The 16356-nt window shown below is 37.0% G+C and overlaps 1 protein-coding gene across 1 annotated transcript; it reads right to left on the bottom strand.

The window, feature by feature from the left end:
• Positions 1 to 1663: 1663 nt before the first annotated feature.
• On the bottom strand, positions 1664 to 9514 carry chst3a (carbohydrate (chondroitin 6) sulfotransferase 3a). The gene is made up of 4 exons (XM_032554138.1): positions 9325 to 9514; positions 7125 to 7282; positions 4819 to 5370; positions 1664 to 4128 (listed from the first exon to the last, which is right to left on the bottom strand). The coding sequence occupies exons 2-4, from the start codon at positions 7202 to 7204 to the stop codon at positions 3432 to 3434; spliced, it is 1329 nt and encodes a 442-aa protein (XP_032410029.1). The 5' UTR covers positions 7205 to 7282; positions 9325 to 9514; the 3' UTR covers positions 1664 to 3431.
• Positions 9515 to 16356: the final 6842 nt, after the last annotated feature.

Genomic DNA, 16356 nt, shown 5'->3' with positions numbered 1-16356 from the left:
CGTTGAATCGTTTAATGCGCCTGTCAAAGTGCTGGTTGCCTCCGGAGAAGATAGAATGGTGTTTAAAATGGCAGCTGCCTGACCAATTCTCTCTCGTTTCGAATTAGAGTTAGCCATGTTCGGTATAGCAAACTCTTTCTTCTTCGGCACTAGTTGGCGCCGGTTAATAATTCCTGTAATACTGGCACCCAGTGGACAGATTGTACTACAGCAATTTTGCTATTTTTAATCAATCAATCAGATTCATTTATTTCTATAGCACATTTAATCTACAAGAAAGTTAAACGTTCTATATATATTTAAAAGCACAAATATACTAAGTAATAGAACATACAGTGAGTCAACAATCGAAACTTATAGTTTAGGATCTACGCATGCGCAGTTTGATCCAAAAATTATGCCCCGCCTCTTTCGTGACAACTCTCACACATTCAAAAAGAGTGTCGCTCTCACACATTCATAAAAAGTCTCGCTCTCACACATACATAAAACGAGTCTTAGTACTGTGTGTGTGTTCAACTTTAGTCTTGTGTATGTGAGAGATAAACGTCTGTGTGTGTGCGAGCTGTTAGCAGTGTATGTGAGCGAGAAAGTTAACGTTTGTGAATGTGCGAGCTGTTAGTACAGTGTATGTGAGCGAGCTGATAGTGTATGTGAGCGAGAAAGTTAACGTTTGTGTGTGTGTGTGTGACATTTTAGTAGTGTGTGTATACGCAATTTGAGTATGTGAGTAATTTTTGAGTGTGCGTGGCTATTTTTTTGAGTATGCGTGAGTTTTTGGTAGTGTGTGAGAGACAAAATGTAATTTTTTTGAGTATGCGAGAGTTTTTGGTAGTGTGTGAGAGACAAAACGTAATTTTTTTGAGTATGCGAGGCTATTTTTTTGGAGTATGCGTGAGTTTTTGGTAGTGTGTGAGGGACAAAACGTAATTTTTTGGAGTGTGCGAGGCTATTTTTTTGGAGTATGCGAGAGTTTTTGGTAGTGTGTGAGAGACAAAACGTAATTTTTTGGAGTGTGCGTGGCTACTTTTTTGGAGTATGCGAGAGTTTTTGGTAGTGTGTGAGAGACAAAACGTAATTTTTTGGAGTGTGCGTGGCTACTTTTTTGGAGTATGCGAGAGTTTTTGGTAGTGTGTGAGAGACAAAACGTAATTTTTTGGAGTGTGCGTGGCTACTTTTTTGGAGTATGCGAGAGTTTTTGGTAGTGTGTGAGAGACAAAACGTAATTTTTTGGAGTGTGCGTGGCTACTTTTTTGGAGTATGCGAGAGTTTTTGGTAGTGTGTGAGAGACAAAACGTAAATTTTGTCCTAAACGGCCCCTCATAGGAACCCCGTTGAAGTACAAGTCAAACCACACTTCTCTCTCTCTGTGTATCAGCCAAGCTACACGTAAACTCATTGCTTGTAGCTCCCCTTATTTACTGTATCACTAGCTCGCTGTCTCTTACTCTGCAGACCCTGAGTCACAATGTCTGGGATTATGAGCGCCCCCTGCCATGATTCAAGAAAACTGCCTGCCTCACCTCGAATCCGTTCTCTGCCGTTTCTTATCGCTCCTCAGCACACAATTTAGAAGAAAAAATAATCTAAATTCGTTAAGCTAAATGAAAAATAAATACTTTATAGTACAAAACACAGGATGAAAAAAGCAATATAATTTATCTTAAAATTATATTATTCTTCCTTGATGACAGGTGAGGCTCTGCCTCACCTGCCTACCCTGACCTCATGTCACTATATACTGATCAAGTTCACATGTATTTTCTTAAATTACCGCAAAACCCTTAAAAGTAATATTTTTAAAGTTCTGAGTATTATCATATACATACACCTGGGAGCATACTGTATGAATGCTCCTCATAGACACAAGGAACTACTATTTAACTTTACCTGAGTAAGATTTTAAACTGCTAAAACACACCCCATCTGATCAAATGAGACCTTAGCTGTCTAGTCCAGTTTTAATTATAATATTAGTAAATATTTGTGAATATATGATGAATGTCCCAATCTGATTCTAAATATCAATAATCAGTATAGGAGCCCTAGACTGAACTCTGATAGACATATTGATATAATTTGATGTCAGTTATACCCCCAGCAAAATGTGCAGATGTGTTTGCATGGGTTCATTTTTAAACGTAATTTTGTTTGTTTCTTATTGCCTGCAAAATTGTTGTACATTAATCTGTCCAGCAAATTAATTTGTTAAATGTTTTACAATTATATTAACAATTAAGGAGAAGCTGTGTTGGCTGCAGTGACTCTGTCTGTGTCATTATGGGCCATGTTTATGAAGGTAATCTGTTTGTATTTTTAATTTCAAACAAAACATAGTTCACTGGAACTGCACAAAAATATGCTATGGGCTAAATTATCCTCAAGACATATGATAAAAACAGAAGAATCATGTTAAGATAAGCTTATTACTACTGAAAGGATCTCAACATAAAAACATTGTCATCAGAAGCAAGATTTCAATTTCTTGAATTATATTAAATTTTTAAAAGCACAAGATAAAAGCTATTAGATAAAACTATTTCAAAACATTGAAGCAATTTTCCCATTTAACCCTTGTTCAGGTTGCTGTAGGATCCAGAACATTTATGGTACATGAGTTAAGTTAGACACAATAATTTCAATGAATTCAATGGATTGTTTCACTTTGAAAGGGGAGTTGTCAGTCATTTACACTGATTTTATCAAAAGTAATGACGCTTCAGACTGGGACCCTGTATTGGCAATTGATACTCTTAACTGACTTTTTATTATTGGTATTTGTGACATGCTAGCAATGTAAGGATATCCCAGCCACTGTTGCCAGTATTTTACTGTGAATTAGGTTTTTTTTGTGGTTTTTTTGCAGTGTACTGCAGAGGCTGTTCCAATATTATCCCACTTTTGTTTATCTCTGAAAATGCTATCATCTTAAACTAAAACCATACATCTCATACAGTGACCACTGAAAAATGCTGACTTATCTGATAGTTGACTAAAAAAATAACATGGCACAAAGTGCCAGTTTGACAAACTGGCATCTCAGTGAATAAAGTGTACATATAAAGTATTCCCTTTAAAATGAGGCTATCTGTTGGTAAGGTTAGACACATGGTTAACATGTTGTTTGTTGTTTTGGTTTATATGTATGTATTTGTTATACTTTTTTTTATTGGAGCTGTGCAAAATTTCTTCAATACTGCTACATATTCAAGCTACATCTAGCTTGAATATTCTTGTGAATACACGGATTCTCCCTGGTTTCCTCTCAGAGGACAAAGACATGCATGCTAAGTTGTTAGGTCTCAAAAATTGCCTTTCATGTATGAGTGTTTCTGTGAATGATATTGTTTGTCTCTGTTTTCCTGTGATGAACTGCCAAGGATGCACCCCACCTCATTCTATGGCCCAGTCTTTGCAGAAACTCCACTTGATTATGAAAATTGTTTATCCTCAAGCAAACTGATAGACTTATTACTCAGTGTCTTTTCATCATCCACAAATCTGTACCCAAACAGCTTCATGGTAGGACCGCACACCTTCTGCACAACCTGAACCAGCGTAAAGGGAATGCTAGTCCTCCATTTGTCCGCCTGCTCCGAAGAGTTCTTCTGTGTGGAATATATTCCACTGGCTTCCTCTGTAGTCTGTGTGTTCCTGAGGATCCACTCCCTTGCTCGGGAGCTGAAAGGTATCCCTGTAAACGTGTACATCTCCTCGGCCTTCTGCATCGGGTATCGAGCAATATCCTCATAACGCACCAACATGTAGCGTCCCTTTAGCCATTGGGGCTTGCTAAGTCCCAATTCTGCAGATATCCTAACTTGATCACAGTTTCCTTTTAGCCTCTTCACCTCCTCGTCGTTTTCAGGCACCTGTCCGTCCTGCGCCCAGGCTTTCCATGTCTGGTATTTTGAGGGAAAGGCCACCATGCGTGAAACTAAGATGGCTCGTGGATCTCGAACCAGCTGAATAATGGCGACGTTCAGATGGGGGTCCTCCACCAAGGGCTGCAGTGTGTCCAACTGTCGCACACGGACAGCCTTGATGGCATGGTGTTGTTTGGAGAGGCAGGACTCAGACACAAGAGTCAAGTTCAGTGGTCCACACTGGCGAATCTTGCAGTGATACCTAAAACAATACATACTTTCATCAGACAAATGTGTTTAAGAGAGTTGGTTCTGAGTTTTTACAGGTAATTTAAGCAATAAAAAATAAGTTTACTAAATTTACCAAAAGTGTTTGTTAGTTTAAGAATATCTTGAAAGAATAAGTTCAAGGAAAGTATTGCTTTTGTTAAGCACTGTAAGGACAAGCACTGTAAATATAATTACTAGATCCATCCATCCATTTTCTGTACACCATTGTCCCTAGTAGAGTTGGGAGGGGTGCTGGTGCCTATCTCCAGTGAACGTTTTGGGTAAGAGGCGGGATACACCCTGGACAGGTCGCCAGTCTGTTTCAGGGCAACACAGAGACAGACAGAACAAACAACCATGCACACACACACTCACACCTAGGGAGAATTTAGAGAGACCAATTTACCTAACAGTGACATTTTTGGACTGTGGGAGAAAGCTGGAGTACCCGCAGAGAACCCACGCATGCACAGGGAGAAATTGCAAACTCCACGCAGAAAAACCCCGGGTTGGGAATCGAACCCAGGACCTTATTGCTGCAAGGCAGCAGTGCACCTATATAATTACTAGAACCTTTGTAAAATTCAATTTAAAAAGAGTCATTAACAATACAAGATATTTCAGATGCCTTGTTCTCCCATTTTGCAGCTTCAAAGTTGGTTTAGTAGTATTTGGACAGTACCTCTCAAAAACATCTTTGAGTACAGGAGTACAAACAGGTTCTTCGCAGAGAGCTAAACTTGACTCTCTGCGGAAAAGATTAGGGGTGACGTGGTTCTGCGGTGATGGAGAGATGAACTTTTCAAGGGGAGAGAAATTACAGAGGAACAGCGCCTGGAGGATGTCCCCGTAGATTCCTGGCAAAGCCGTCGAATTGTTCACCTCTGCTTCTGTGGCCAACAGGCGCTCAACATGCCACAGAGGCTCAAACAAATAAAACATTGTCTCTCCCTGTTGATTGAAAAACTCCCCCACGAACGATGATCCTGTCCGTGTGCTAGCCATGAGCAAAACATGCTTGCGACCTCTGCTGTTTCTTTTTACATTTATATCGTCAGTTTCATCCACTTCTTTCTTTTCTAGGAGATTTGTTTGGCTGTTTTTTGTAGCGGGTTGTTGGCCGAGCAGCACTTTTAGAACATCCACATAATCTTTGGATGCTGTATTGTTGTCATTCTGAGGAGTCTTTGGAGTTTGCTGTGATATCTGCCTGTGGATCAGCTTATCCGAGACCCTGGTAAAAAAGAGATAATTGAGCATGAAATATTAAAATGTATGAAACATTATTTGTCTCAATACAACTACAAACATCCATGTAATTTAAGTTTAGATAGAAATTTAGTCAGATAAACCAACAACCAATGCAAAGCAGTAAGAAGTAAAGCATCACCCAAGACATTTAGCTTCTGATAAATACTCTCCTTGCCACGCTTATCAGTTTAGCCCCATGATGATAGTTGTGGTCATCTCAATAATACATGCCTTACTCTTATATGACTCATCAGATAACAGCTACTTTGGAGTTGCACCCATCAATTAACCAAAGATGAAAATTAAGCAATTTTCCCTTCATCAACTTCCATTGGTGATTAGTTGTTCGATTACTGAAAATGTTATCATTAAATGCATCAAAACTAAGAACCCCCATCTTTTATTGCATCAGCCAACAACATGTTTCTTGATGCATTTTTAGAATTGAGTAAAACTCAGTTAAAGTTAGAGGCATGTTCTTGAACCAATAAGAACAGTGTTCTTGGAATCAGCTGCCAAAAGTCAAATTGAAAGCTAAGATATCAAAACAGTTAAGATTTGTAAGAGCTAGTAAAAGCCTCATTTCTGCATCTCTAACCTTTCTATATGTAATTAAACACAAAGTTCAACAATGGGGTGTTGACAACATAATTGGCAGGTCAGCAGCAAACCTGAAAAATCCAGACTTTTCAAGACTGTAGCAACCCTGATAAATGGCTTTTTCAACATGTGATGCTGCACTGTGTAGTAAGAATTACAAAACAGTAAAAATATATTTTTACATCCAGACCAGATGTGAATGACTTAAGTAATATTCAGCAGTCACTAGACCCTGATAGTGCGGTATGCTGGTATGCAGACATTGCTGCACAACCCAGCAGGAATTGTAAAAGGGGGTAGATTCAGTTCTAAGAGCTAAGTACAAACTTTTATATAAAAAAAGTTTCAATTTTTCTAGCATCGAATATTAGAGCTGATAAATAGCAATCAGCACTGTTATCAAACCAGGTAAGCCTTACAAAAAATAACCAATAATGGTTTCATTTTTAAAAAAATGTAGCTGACACAATGTAATAAAGGAGGATCTCATTCATAGAATCACAAGGATAAACATTGCAGTGTTTTAGTTTACAGTAATTTTATAATAATGGTGAAGATAATTTTAATCTTTCCTGAGATCTGCCTATTTGACACTTATGTACTTTGTGTGGAAATATTCTGGTTGTAATGTAATAGGATTCTGACAAAATTAATATCTTTCAGATATCCAAGAGATGTGTACAAACATGTGGTTTACCGTCACAGTTCTGACGACTGAGAAATAAGACACACCTGTTTCCTGCTTTGGTCACAGTTTCGGTTTTGTTGGTTTGAGGAGGATATTAAATTCTCACGCCCATGGCACTTCTAACTGATAGCATCATGTGCAGATTTCACAGAGGTCCTGATGCATTTAGATTTATGTAGAAAACTTAAGCTTTCACTGCCTAAAGACAATGTAAAACAGTCCAATAATGTGGAAACAAGTGTAGATATACAGTAGTTGATGGTTACAAAAAGTAAAAAGGAAAAGATATGAAGGGGGAGAAATGGGCCTTTTATTAATGAAGGTAAATACCCAAAATTACTTTTTGGAGTTGTCAAAATAGAATTTTATTTTTTATCTTAGTAGTCTCAACAATTTTTCTTGAAAATATGAAATTGCAATAGGTTCTTGATTTTTTATTTTTATTTTACCTTGATAGAATATTGCTTTCTTTTTCGATGATGACCAGGGCCACAACACAGATGAAGATGACTGCATACTTAGTCCTCATTCTTGAGTCCTGGTTTTGGAACTGGAGCTCGAGAGTCTAGTCCTTGTTTTGGTTGTATGTAGAGACTAGTGATTCATTCTGCAACATATTGAAGATATGCTCATTAATTGGACGAAGATCACAATTGTCTTAAATTCCCTTGATCTGTTTTGATTAGTAATTAACAGATCAAATGCAAAAAAAATAAAAAAAATGTTTTTATTCAGTAAATGCACTAAGAAATCCAAGCATTTATGGTTTATGGTTTATATTTATATTAACTGACAAACATTTGGGACATACTATTATACCTATAAGGGGATATGCTCGTATTTATTCTGCTGTCTATTAGACACTAACTCTAGGGAAAGACCTGAAGCAGATTTTCAGGAAGATGTTTATTTTCCACACTTTTGCTTGAAATTATAATCATGTTATGATTAACATTTTTGTGACTCTTTCTTTAACATTTCACTATATCTCCAGAACATTCCATTAACTGATTTCTTTTTCAACTATTAACTTTATGACCTCTCTGTTCTTTGTCCACAATGGATACAATTCGCTGAATAATTATGTCTGCGAACCTTTGTACTGTATAGTTTGGTCAGAGTCATTGAAAAAGCATGTAACTTTGCTTATAACTTTTGATCTATTGGTTTTATAATCTTAATAAACTGCCTTGTACTGCAATGTGCCATATGTCAATCATATGATTGTTTTTTATTGGTGTACATTTGATTTACTGTGTAATTGAAAACATGTTTCTTGCAAAGTTCATAGAAATCAAATTTGTTGTGAATTGGTGCACTACGCATTAGCTAAATTTAATAACTGCAAAATGGCATGTTTTGCTCCAAATCCATTGCATCGTTCCAATGAAAACCTATACAGATCTGTTATGTTTCCTTTCTATGAAAAAATGGTCTAAAATGTCTAGGTAGTTATCTCCAACGTCCAACATTTTTTAAGTAAAGAAGACTAAACCCAAGCTGTAATAAAAGCATGTCTTAAAAATCTTGCAGGTAGTTGATTTTATTCAAATCTTGAAGAACCAATTCTTTTGAATAATATTCCCACAGTTGAGAAATGTTGTCTTTTGCCAGGAAAATTATGCCCTGAATCTAAAAGTAGTCCAACCTTTGTAGTAAATCATTACTACTTATTGCAGTGTAAAAACATATTGACAGTTTGATGCGTTGAAAATTAAATACACTCTTAGTCCTGCCAAGACAATTAATAAGACATCCACAATTTTCCAGTAGTTTCTTAGTAACTGATAGGTCTTTAACTCTATGTCACCCAATTATCATAAATGAGTTAACCACAGCCGTCAGAGTGTGGGTGAAACGTTTGAGCAGACACTTCTACATGAGTCACTGGATTGCATCCGAGTATCTCTTCTAGCAGAAACACGTATCACTGTTTCTTATTTCTCTACAAATTACATTAATGGCTGCCTTCAGAGCACTGGAGCAGCAACTAAAGCTGTCAATTATCATTTCTGAAAGCTTTCAGTTCAAAGAGTTTTTGAAGACTTTTGAGTGACTATTTCAAATTGTATACACGAAATAAAGAATGTGATTTTATTTAAAACCACTTGATTCATTTGGGATGTTATAGAACTGCTATATTGACCAACAGCCACCATGTGAATGTGGCGTCTGTGTTGTTCAATATCATGCAGTCGTCGGGGGGGGAGGGGGCGTCCGCTATGTAAATATGGGTTGATGACTGACTACTTTTTATACTGTTCTGTATGAAAAAAAAAAGATTAAAATTTAATCTAGTTTAGTCTATGTGAAATACTGGTTTGTTCTAAGAATTATATATCCTTCTGCTTTCCCTTAACCTTAGATCTGCATTCAGTACATTAAGATGAGTATAAATTCCACTCGTGACTACTATAGAAGAAGTAGAAGTTATGCAGGTTTTATGAATATTTAACCTCTGGAACGCTTGATATGCGAACTAATATGTATTACAAGCTCTCTACCCGAGGCTGTCGCGCTTCGTGTTTTATTTTCGACCAGCTCGCTCACTCATTTCCTGTCAGAAAAAAACACACACACACACACACACACGCGAACACATGGGACCTTTTTTTCTCTTTCTTTTTTTAGGTAGCGGATTTAACAAACCTTCAGCAGTGCCGTCCGCGGCAGTCGAGTGAAAGATCCCTGGTCCTGCGCAAATTCCCGTCTCCTCGACGCATCCTGCAGCTTTGTCTTCTCTGTGGCGGACACACTGACTCATTGTATTGCATGTGTGCTGGGACGCGGGCTGCTCTCCTCTGCCGGATGCAGAGTGTAGGCACCTACAAGAAGCTACCACCAGACCAAATTAAGAGAGAGGAAGGTGGAGCGATGAAGCCAAACACCTCCGATTTTCACCTGACGTATTAGGCAAAACGCCTCCGAGAGCTTATTTACAGATTTATGTCTAGAAATCTAATAAATAAACATCTTAATTTCTAGACGTATAGAATCGTAGAGCCGAAATCAGATTTTTACTTACACTGCATAAAAACACGTAACTTCTATTTCACTGTCTTATCGAGCTAAATTTTGGGTATGTTTATTCATTTGCTCCCACTATAGCTTGATGATATTTTTGAGCCACTTTCTGACAGAAGGTGTTACTGAGGATTGTTTGTAGGTCTTGCTCTGATATGCCTGTTCCACTCACATTTCAGGGTTTTGTAATAGCAACTCTTAGATGTGTAAACTCTTGTTCCTGAGCCTTTTCTTGCTGCTGGCTGTTATTTGCTACTTGCCTTAACTGGTATGCATAATTAAGTTTCTCTTTTGTGTTTAGGTTTCCGTTTCAGTTAGGCAGAGATACACTATAGTTAGGTTGTTTGAGGTCGACACCACATAAAGAATTTTTCGTAAAGCACATTTCAACAACAAAGCAGTTCAAAGTGCTATCGTATAGTAGTACTGTAGTTAGTTTCTTTCTTTAAAAGGGGTCCATTCCTCTTTAGGTGTTTTGTTTATCAGGAGGACTTGCAGTAAGCTAATGGGGTGATTTAATCAACTAGTTTAACTGGCATGAACCATAGTGTTTGGAATGGCTTTAAAGTGTATCAAACTGATCTCTTTGTTACATGAATGAATGTGAATATGACTGTTGACAGTAGATATGATCATTTGTTTTTCTATAAAGTGGAATGTTATGACACCATTGATTGTCACAAGACAAGACACGCACACATCCTGAAAGTGATTCAGAGTCTTCACTTACTTAATGTAGCACAAATGTCTCCAGTCTGTTGAAAGAGGCAATATTACTGTGAATACAGATTACTAACTACCAAGTTTGTTATTAGAAATACCTTTAAACCAGTAGCAAGACATTACCTCCCCAGTGCATAAACAGCCTTGGACCATTTGGAGGCAGCAGAGTAAAGCGAAATTATGCGGAAACAACTCGAGCCTTATTTGAACCCTAGAAGGCCATGGAGTGACACTGTATGCCTGTGTAAGGGAGTGTAGAGCAACTATGCTTCTTAGCGATGAGTCAGTATTCTGAGTCATCTCAAATAGAAATGATTATGTTATTCTTAACTGACCTGTTTGTGGGTGGGAAAGGTAGGTTTTGCCTTTTTTTTCCTTTCCTTGAATAGAAAACTTTATTTTACCAATTTATACACTATATATAAACTGATGTATGCAATTGCTTTTGAATCTATCTGAATGATTGGATTAATCTTTTTGTAAAATGCCCTAAGGTGATATTTGTTGGTCCTCCAGCAAGTCGTGGGTCTTTCTCATGGCCCCTTTCCAGTGGGACATGCCCAGAAAACTGTCAAAGGGAGACCTTGGATGCATCCTGATTAGGTGCCCAATTAACTCAACTAGCTCCTTCTCATACAGAGTAGGAGCAGCAGCCCACACGATTCTTGCATTTGGCATTCAATGATCCTTCTTAAAAGCCACTAAGATACCCCACACTCCCACAGCACCCCCCACAAAATACATCAAGGGACACAGGTGTAAGTCTTCTCCAGATCCAAAAACCACATGTAAACTGGAGAAGCATTTTCATTTCACTGCATCCAACATCTTCAGGAGATCCACCAGGATAAAGATGTGGCCCATTATTGCATAGCTATGGTGTTTCTGAATTCCAGGCTCAATAATCAGTCTGAGGCTCCACATCCTAGAGCAGGTACATAGTGGGTACATTGGTGCACAGTGTATTGAATAATTAAATTTACTGTTTAATTAAGATTTAAATTTTAGAAAATCTGTTTTGTCTTTTTAATTCAGCAATTTACTCCTTGTGGTTTTGTTGCTCAGGGTGATGTCAGCCTACCCATGGCCTACCATCTTGTCTTGTCCCACTGATCTTCTGACAATGCAAAGACTCACTGGAGCCTTCTTGGTTGCTCATAAATGTAGGCAAGGGACATTTCACTGTCATGACCATCGTGGAAAAACACTATGCCAATTACACTATGCCTGTTTTTATGTCTTTTTTTGTAATTGCATGATGAGGTTGAGGCATAAACTGAAGAACTGAAGGCTTGTGTAATCAAGGTTAGTCAGGAGAAACATTCCAAAAACTGAGATAAGCTCGTGGAAGCATACCTAAAACAAGTCACACAGTTTAAAACGAATTTGCACCAAACCCATAAGAAATGCAAGTTAAACTTATAAATTTGAAAGAAAAAAAGTGCTATGATTTCCCTCTTTGCTCTGGTTTTTGTCTTATAAAAATTATTTTTGGTAGTAGAAAACTAGCTCTTTACACACCTTCAAAAGTGATATGCCGACACACTATCACCACAATCCCACTCTAGGTTTGCACTGCTATTTTTACAACATAATACGGCTTCAGAAATACACATATCCTAAATCATCACTTGACCGTTGTGAGAATAAAAGTATTTGAACTTTTACTAAAGTGAATTGCCGCCGTTTTGTCACTAGGGGGCAGCAGCGTAACTCAATCACAGATAGAATTTGAATATCTGCAAGCACCAGCAATGTACCTTAGTCATTATTACAATTCACTCACCAATATTTTTACTTCTCTCCTATAAACTAACATATTATACTACTTTTTCAAATGGGAAAATTTAAGTGTGACGCTATGTTGAAGAAGACGTAAAGAACAAATTACGCTCGGCTTAGATAGATGGGTAGTGATGGTAAACCTTTTGGGAGCTAGTCCTGAGAACTCTGGCAATCTGGTGCATGTTTTTGCAATTTGTGCACAGGGACGTTTCTGTATGGAACTACCGGGAAAAAAAAGTTTTGTCACAGCATGAATCCGACCCAATTATTTAAAGTGATAATTTAGCTGTCCGACTTATTCCCCCTGGGCTAATTTTGTCAACCTGTTGTTAATTTTCTGAAAAAATTATTTTGCAGAATATTTGCTCCAAAATATGGAAGGTCATAGAGATGACTATTGGAAAATGTGAGAAGACTTTTGTGTTCTTTTCAGTCAGTAATGGGTTTGGAAGCCATGGCATTTATGCTCAGTCACTTTCTACGTGTTGAATCAAGAAACCTAATCTTAATTGAGGCCTACTCTGCTGCAGATGTTGTCGTAGGTTCCTGTTGTGTGACCTCTACAAAAAGTAATGGAGTAACTTTTGTGGGCTTCCTACTTATTCCATGTTTTCTTCATTTGTAGATAATGGTTCATACTATGGTTAATTGCAATCCCAAAGCTTTCAAAATGACTATATGTCAATAATTTTGTTTTATGTTTTCAAATATCCTTGAATTGTGGCATTAATGTGTTCCTTTTTGAAATCTTTTACCCCACTTTATATTTTTGGGTAGATTTTATTCAAGTGATTTCATGAGACTACAGGTCTGCCCATTGGGGTTGTGAAATTGAACTGATTGATTACAGTCAAATTCATGGTTGAATAGTTACTTTTTCACATAGCGCCAGATTGAGCTGCATAGCGGTTTCTATTAATAACTGAAGTTATCATTCAAAAGCTGTAGCTCATGTTGATCATGTAGTTTTTGTCCCATAAAACATTTACTTTATGATCTGAATTATGTGAGCATGAGAAAAAACTGAGAAAATCTTTTTTATTGATAAACTGAAATAGTGCATTTTTATTTGGCAAAAAAACAAACAAACAACAGTTTAAACCTGCTACAATTGGATTATACCTTTTCATTTGTGTAAATCACCATGCTGTTACACTATCTGCCTGCTGAGATTCTAGAGATAAAAGTACACATCTGTAAAAATGATCAAAGCAGATAAAATACTACAAGAATGCTTGCGATAGACTTGGATCATATTAGCTCTTCAATGGACAGCTGCTAATAATCATCTCAGTTCATCTGAGATGATGATGACTTGTCCCGAAGTGGTTTGTCATATCTTTTAGGATTTTGTATGATTTAAAACTGTGTATTCCCTCTGCTTTAGCACTCGGATTTATGAACATAAAAGGCTGCTAACCTACAGTGTGTTCTGCATGCAGAGATTAAAGACATGACCTAGTTTTAGAGTGGACCAGGACTAAAAGCGGACTTCTGCCCTTGGCAAAATGCACAAGAGATTATCAATAATAATCCAAAATGCCAAAGCTGAATTGGGCGTCTTGCAAACAGGTGCTCATACAAACAGAGGGATTCAATACTAAGACTGGCACGATTCATATGATCTGATGTGTTTCTGTGCATGTTTGGTAAATCATGTTCTGCCAGGTAAACTCTATTCAAACAGCAATGATAAACAATAATTTATTATTCAATATATTTTTATTCACTCCTAAAATCTCTATACCAAATACAAGCCAGAACAAATATCTCATTCTTTTCTTTAATATACCATGATATCACAAGTTTGGCATTCCTTATGAAATGAAAATCATTCCTTTAAAGCGTGTCTTTAGGTAGTTTTATTTTTATCTTTGGGAATCTTGTAGTCTAAAATGTCTTTCATGTCTTAAAGATAAACTGCTTAGTTGTAATTTACATGATTACTTCAACTTTTTTTTGCCCTCATGTTTTAGAGGCACATAAACAACTTTGAGCCAAACTAATGCAACTTGAAGCTCTTCTTGTTAACATAGCTTCCTGATGAGCAGCCAGGACCGTGTTCCAAGATACAAACGGATAACGTGATCTTACACGGCACACCAAAATAGGAAAAATATTTCCCCTTATGTTTTTATCTATGCAGGAAATTGAATCTGCTTTGGGTTCTTTAGTTATCCAGCTCTTCTAGAATATTTGTGCAAAGGTGTGTCTTTTTTTTCTTTTTTGTACTTGTAAAATTCTTAATTATTGTGTTCATAACTCTCAAAACCAAGTTTATGCCCTGTAACATGATATGATTTAATTGAATCTCTTTTGATTAAGTTAAACCTTTTGCATTTACCTCATTGTGAATGAAAAGTGCTCGATAGATAAAACTGGCTGGCTGATTGATGTGTCCGGGTCAAAAAGTAAGACATCATCTGCTTTTCTTCAGCTGTTCACATGTGAGGGAAAATCCCATTACTATCCATGATTCTTCCTCTGGTCCTTTTGATTTCTTGAAATTTGTTTGTTTCCATGTTGCGTCTAAACCTTTTAAAGTTAGCATATCCTTTTGGTCCATCTGGCGAATTGTCCTATCAGCCAGTGGATGAACACAAATCCTTCAGCATACACAGCAAGTAGGGAAAGACAGGGCTAGCCAATCTCTATCAAAGACATTAATCTAAATCTAGTGTTTCACATGTAGCCATATGCTGTAAAGATAAATATCACTCTTAAGTTTCTTTTCAGGACAGTGTAATGACTTTGTCACCAAGAGGACAAGAGATCAGCATGTGCTGCAGTGATTCCACTCACAGGATTAGAAACTAAGAAGATGACTAAAGACGAGCAGCAACCTTTCTTTTAAACATGTATTTAATCCCATCCTTGAAAATACATTACAAATATTTATGTCCATTTACTATCACATTTTATATTTATTAGATTTTTTTTGGTTTTGTTTTATCATTTTTAGTATTTAAAATATAACAGTTTAACTGAGTTTTAAAACAGTTAGGAAGAAATATGACAAAATGTTCACTATTTGCTTGGGGAAATAAATAACTGCACACAATTGCTACATTTCCAACAGTGTTGTTCACATGACTACGCTTGTGCTCTAATTGTGGACAAGTGCTAATTGTGCTCTGCATTCACGTTTGATGGAGTCTGTTTTCAACATGGAGGGTCTGTGCATTACAAGATGAAGGGAGATTAGAGCACAGTGGGTTAATCTTCAGGCTTGCCATCTGCCGATACCAGGAGAGCAAAACCTGAAGATGCAGCCTCAACGTTACCAACAGCACACAGATGCAGGTTAACATTTGACTGGTTTTGTCAAAGCTGTTGGATTTCTTGGTGAGGTGGTGTTTGAAAACACTGTTAAAATGTGAAAAACCTGGTGGGGATTAGAGAGCTACAGAAGTTTAGATCTTTTAAAAAAAAATTCTCATTTTGGTCTCTGTGTTTTTTCTTTTTCTGCATGCAAACTATATGCAGTAGACTTACTAAGTGGTTTGCCTTTTTTCTTAATATTGTGAGGTGTTTCCTGTTGTCCTCAGGTTGCGGTGTAGATTTAAAATCGTCATGGTAAGTGATAGAATAATGGAGGCAGACCTGCTGATGTATTTTAAGGCAATACAAACACATTGTTTCATTTGATGAAACTGAAATCAGGCAAGAAAATGCTACTGTGTAAATGTGTAAATATTTGCTCATTAGTATGATCATCATGGAAATGTCCAATCATCTTACTGTTCAGGAATCAAATTCAATGATCTAGAAATGGGTTTCGGTTTGAAAAAAGGCAACATGACCTAAAAACCCCAAGATATTTTATTTATTGATTGATTTATTTTGTAAAGTTTAGACTCTGTAGGACGTTAGAAAAACTCTTTTAAAACATATCTACCCCACTGACATGAATTTTTCCTTTCTTACCAACAGAATTACATTAATATTATTAACACAAAACAAAGAAAGAAATGTATCCACATCATCCTATGTATTTTAATTAATACTGTGTGAGGCAAACTATGCAAATCAGCCATAGACCAAGAGCCCAAGACCTAGTGAAGATGCTGGCAGAAGCCATTATCCACAGTGAAACGTATTCTGTACCAACATGGCTGACAAGCCACTCAAGGAGGAGGAAGCTTTTAT

Source organism: Xiphophorus hellerii, chromosome 22, assembly GCF_003331165.1.
Source record: "Xiphophorus hellerii strain 12219 chromosome 22, Xiphophorus_hellerii-4.1, whole genome shotgun sequence".
In the NCBI taxonomy this organism is placed as follows: Eukaryota; Metazoa; Chordata; class Actinopteri; order Cyprinodontiformes; family Poeciliidae; genus Xiphophorus; species Xiphophorus hellerii.
The sequence above is the reverse complement of the archived record's forward strand: the minus strand, read 5'-3'. Positions and strand labels throughout refer to the sequence as shown.

Bases quoted from the DNA above. Each gene is read 5' to 3' on its own strand.
- chst3a (XM_032554138.1), bottom strand. From the start codon at position 7,204: ATGAGGACTAAGTATGCAGTCATCTTCATCTGTGTTGTGGCCCTGGTC. The intron at 5,371-7,124 runs GTAAAATAAAAA...CTTTTTTACCAG, and splicing joins GAAAGCAATATTCTATCAAG to GGTCTCGGATAAGCTGATCC. The intron at 4,129-4,818 runs GTACTGTCCAAA...GTATTGTTTTAG, and splicing joins CTCAAAGATGTTTTTGAGAG to GTATCACTGCAAGATTCGCC.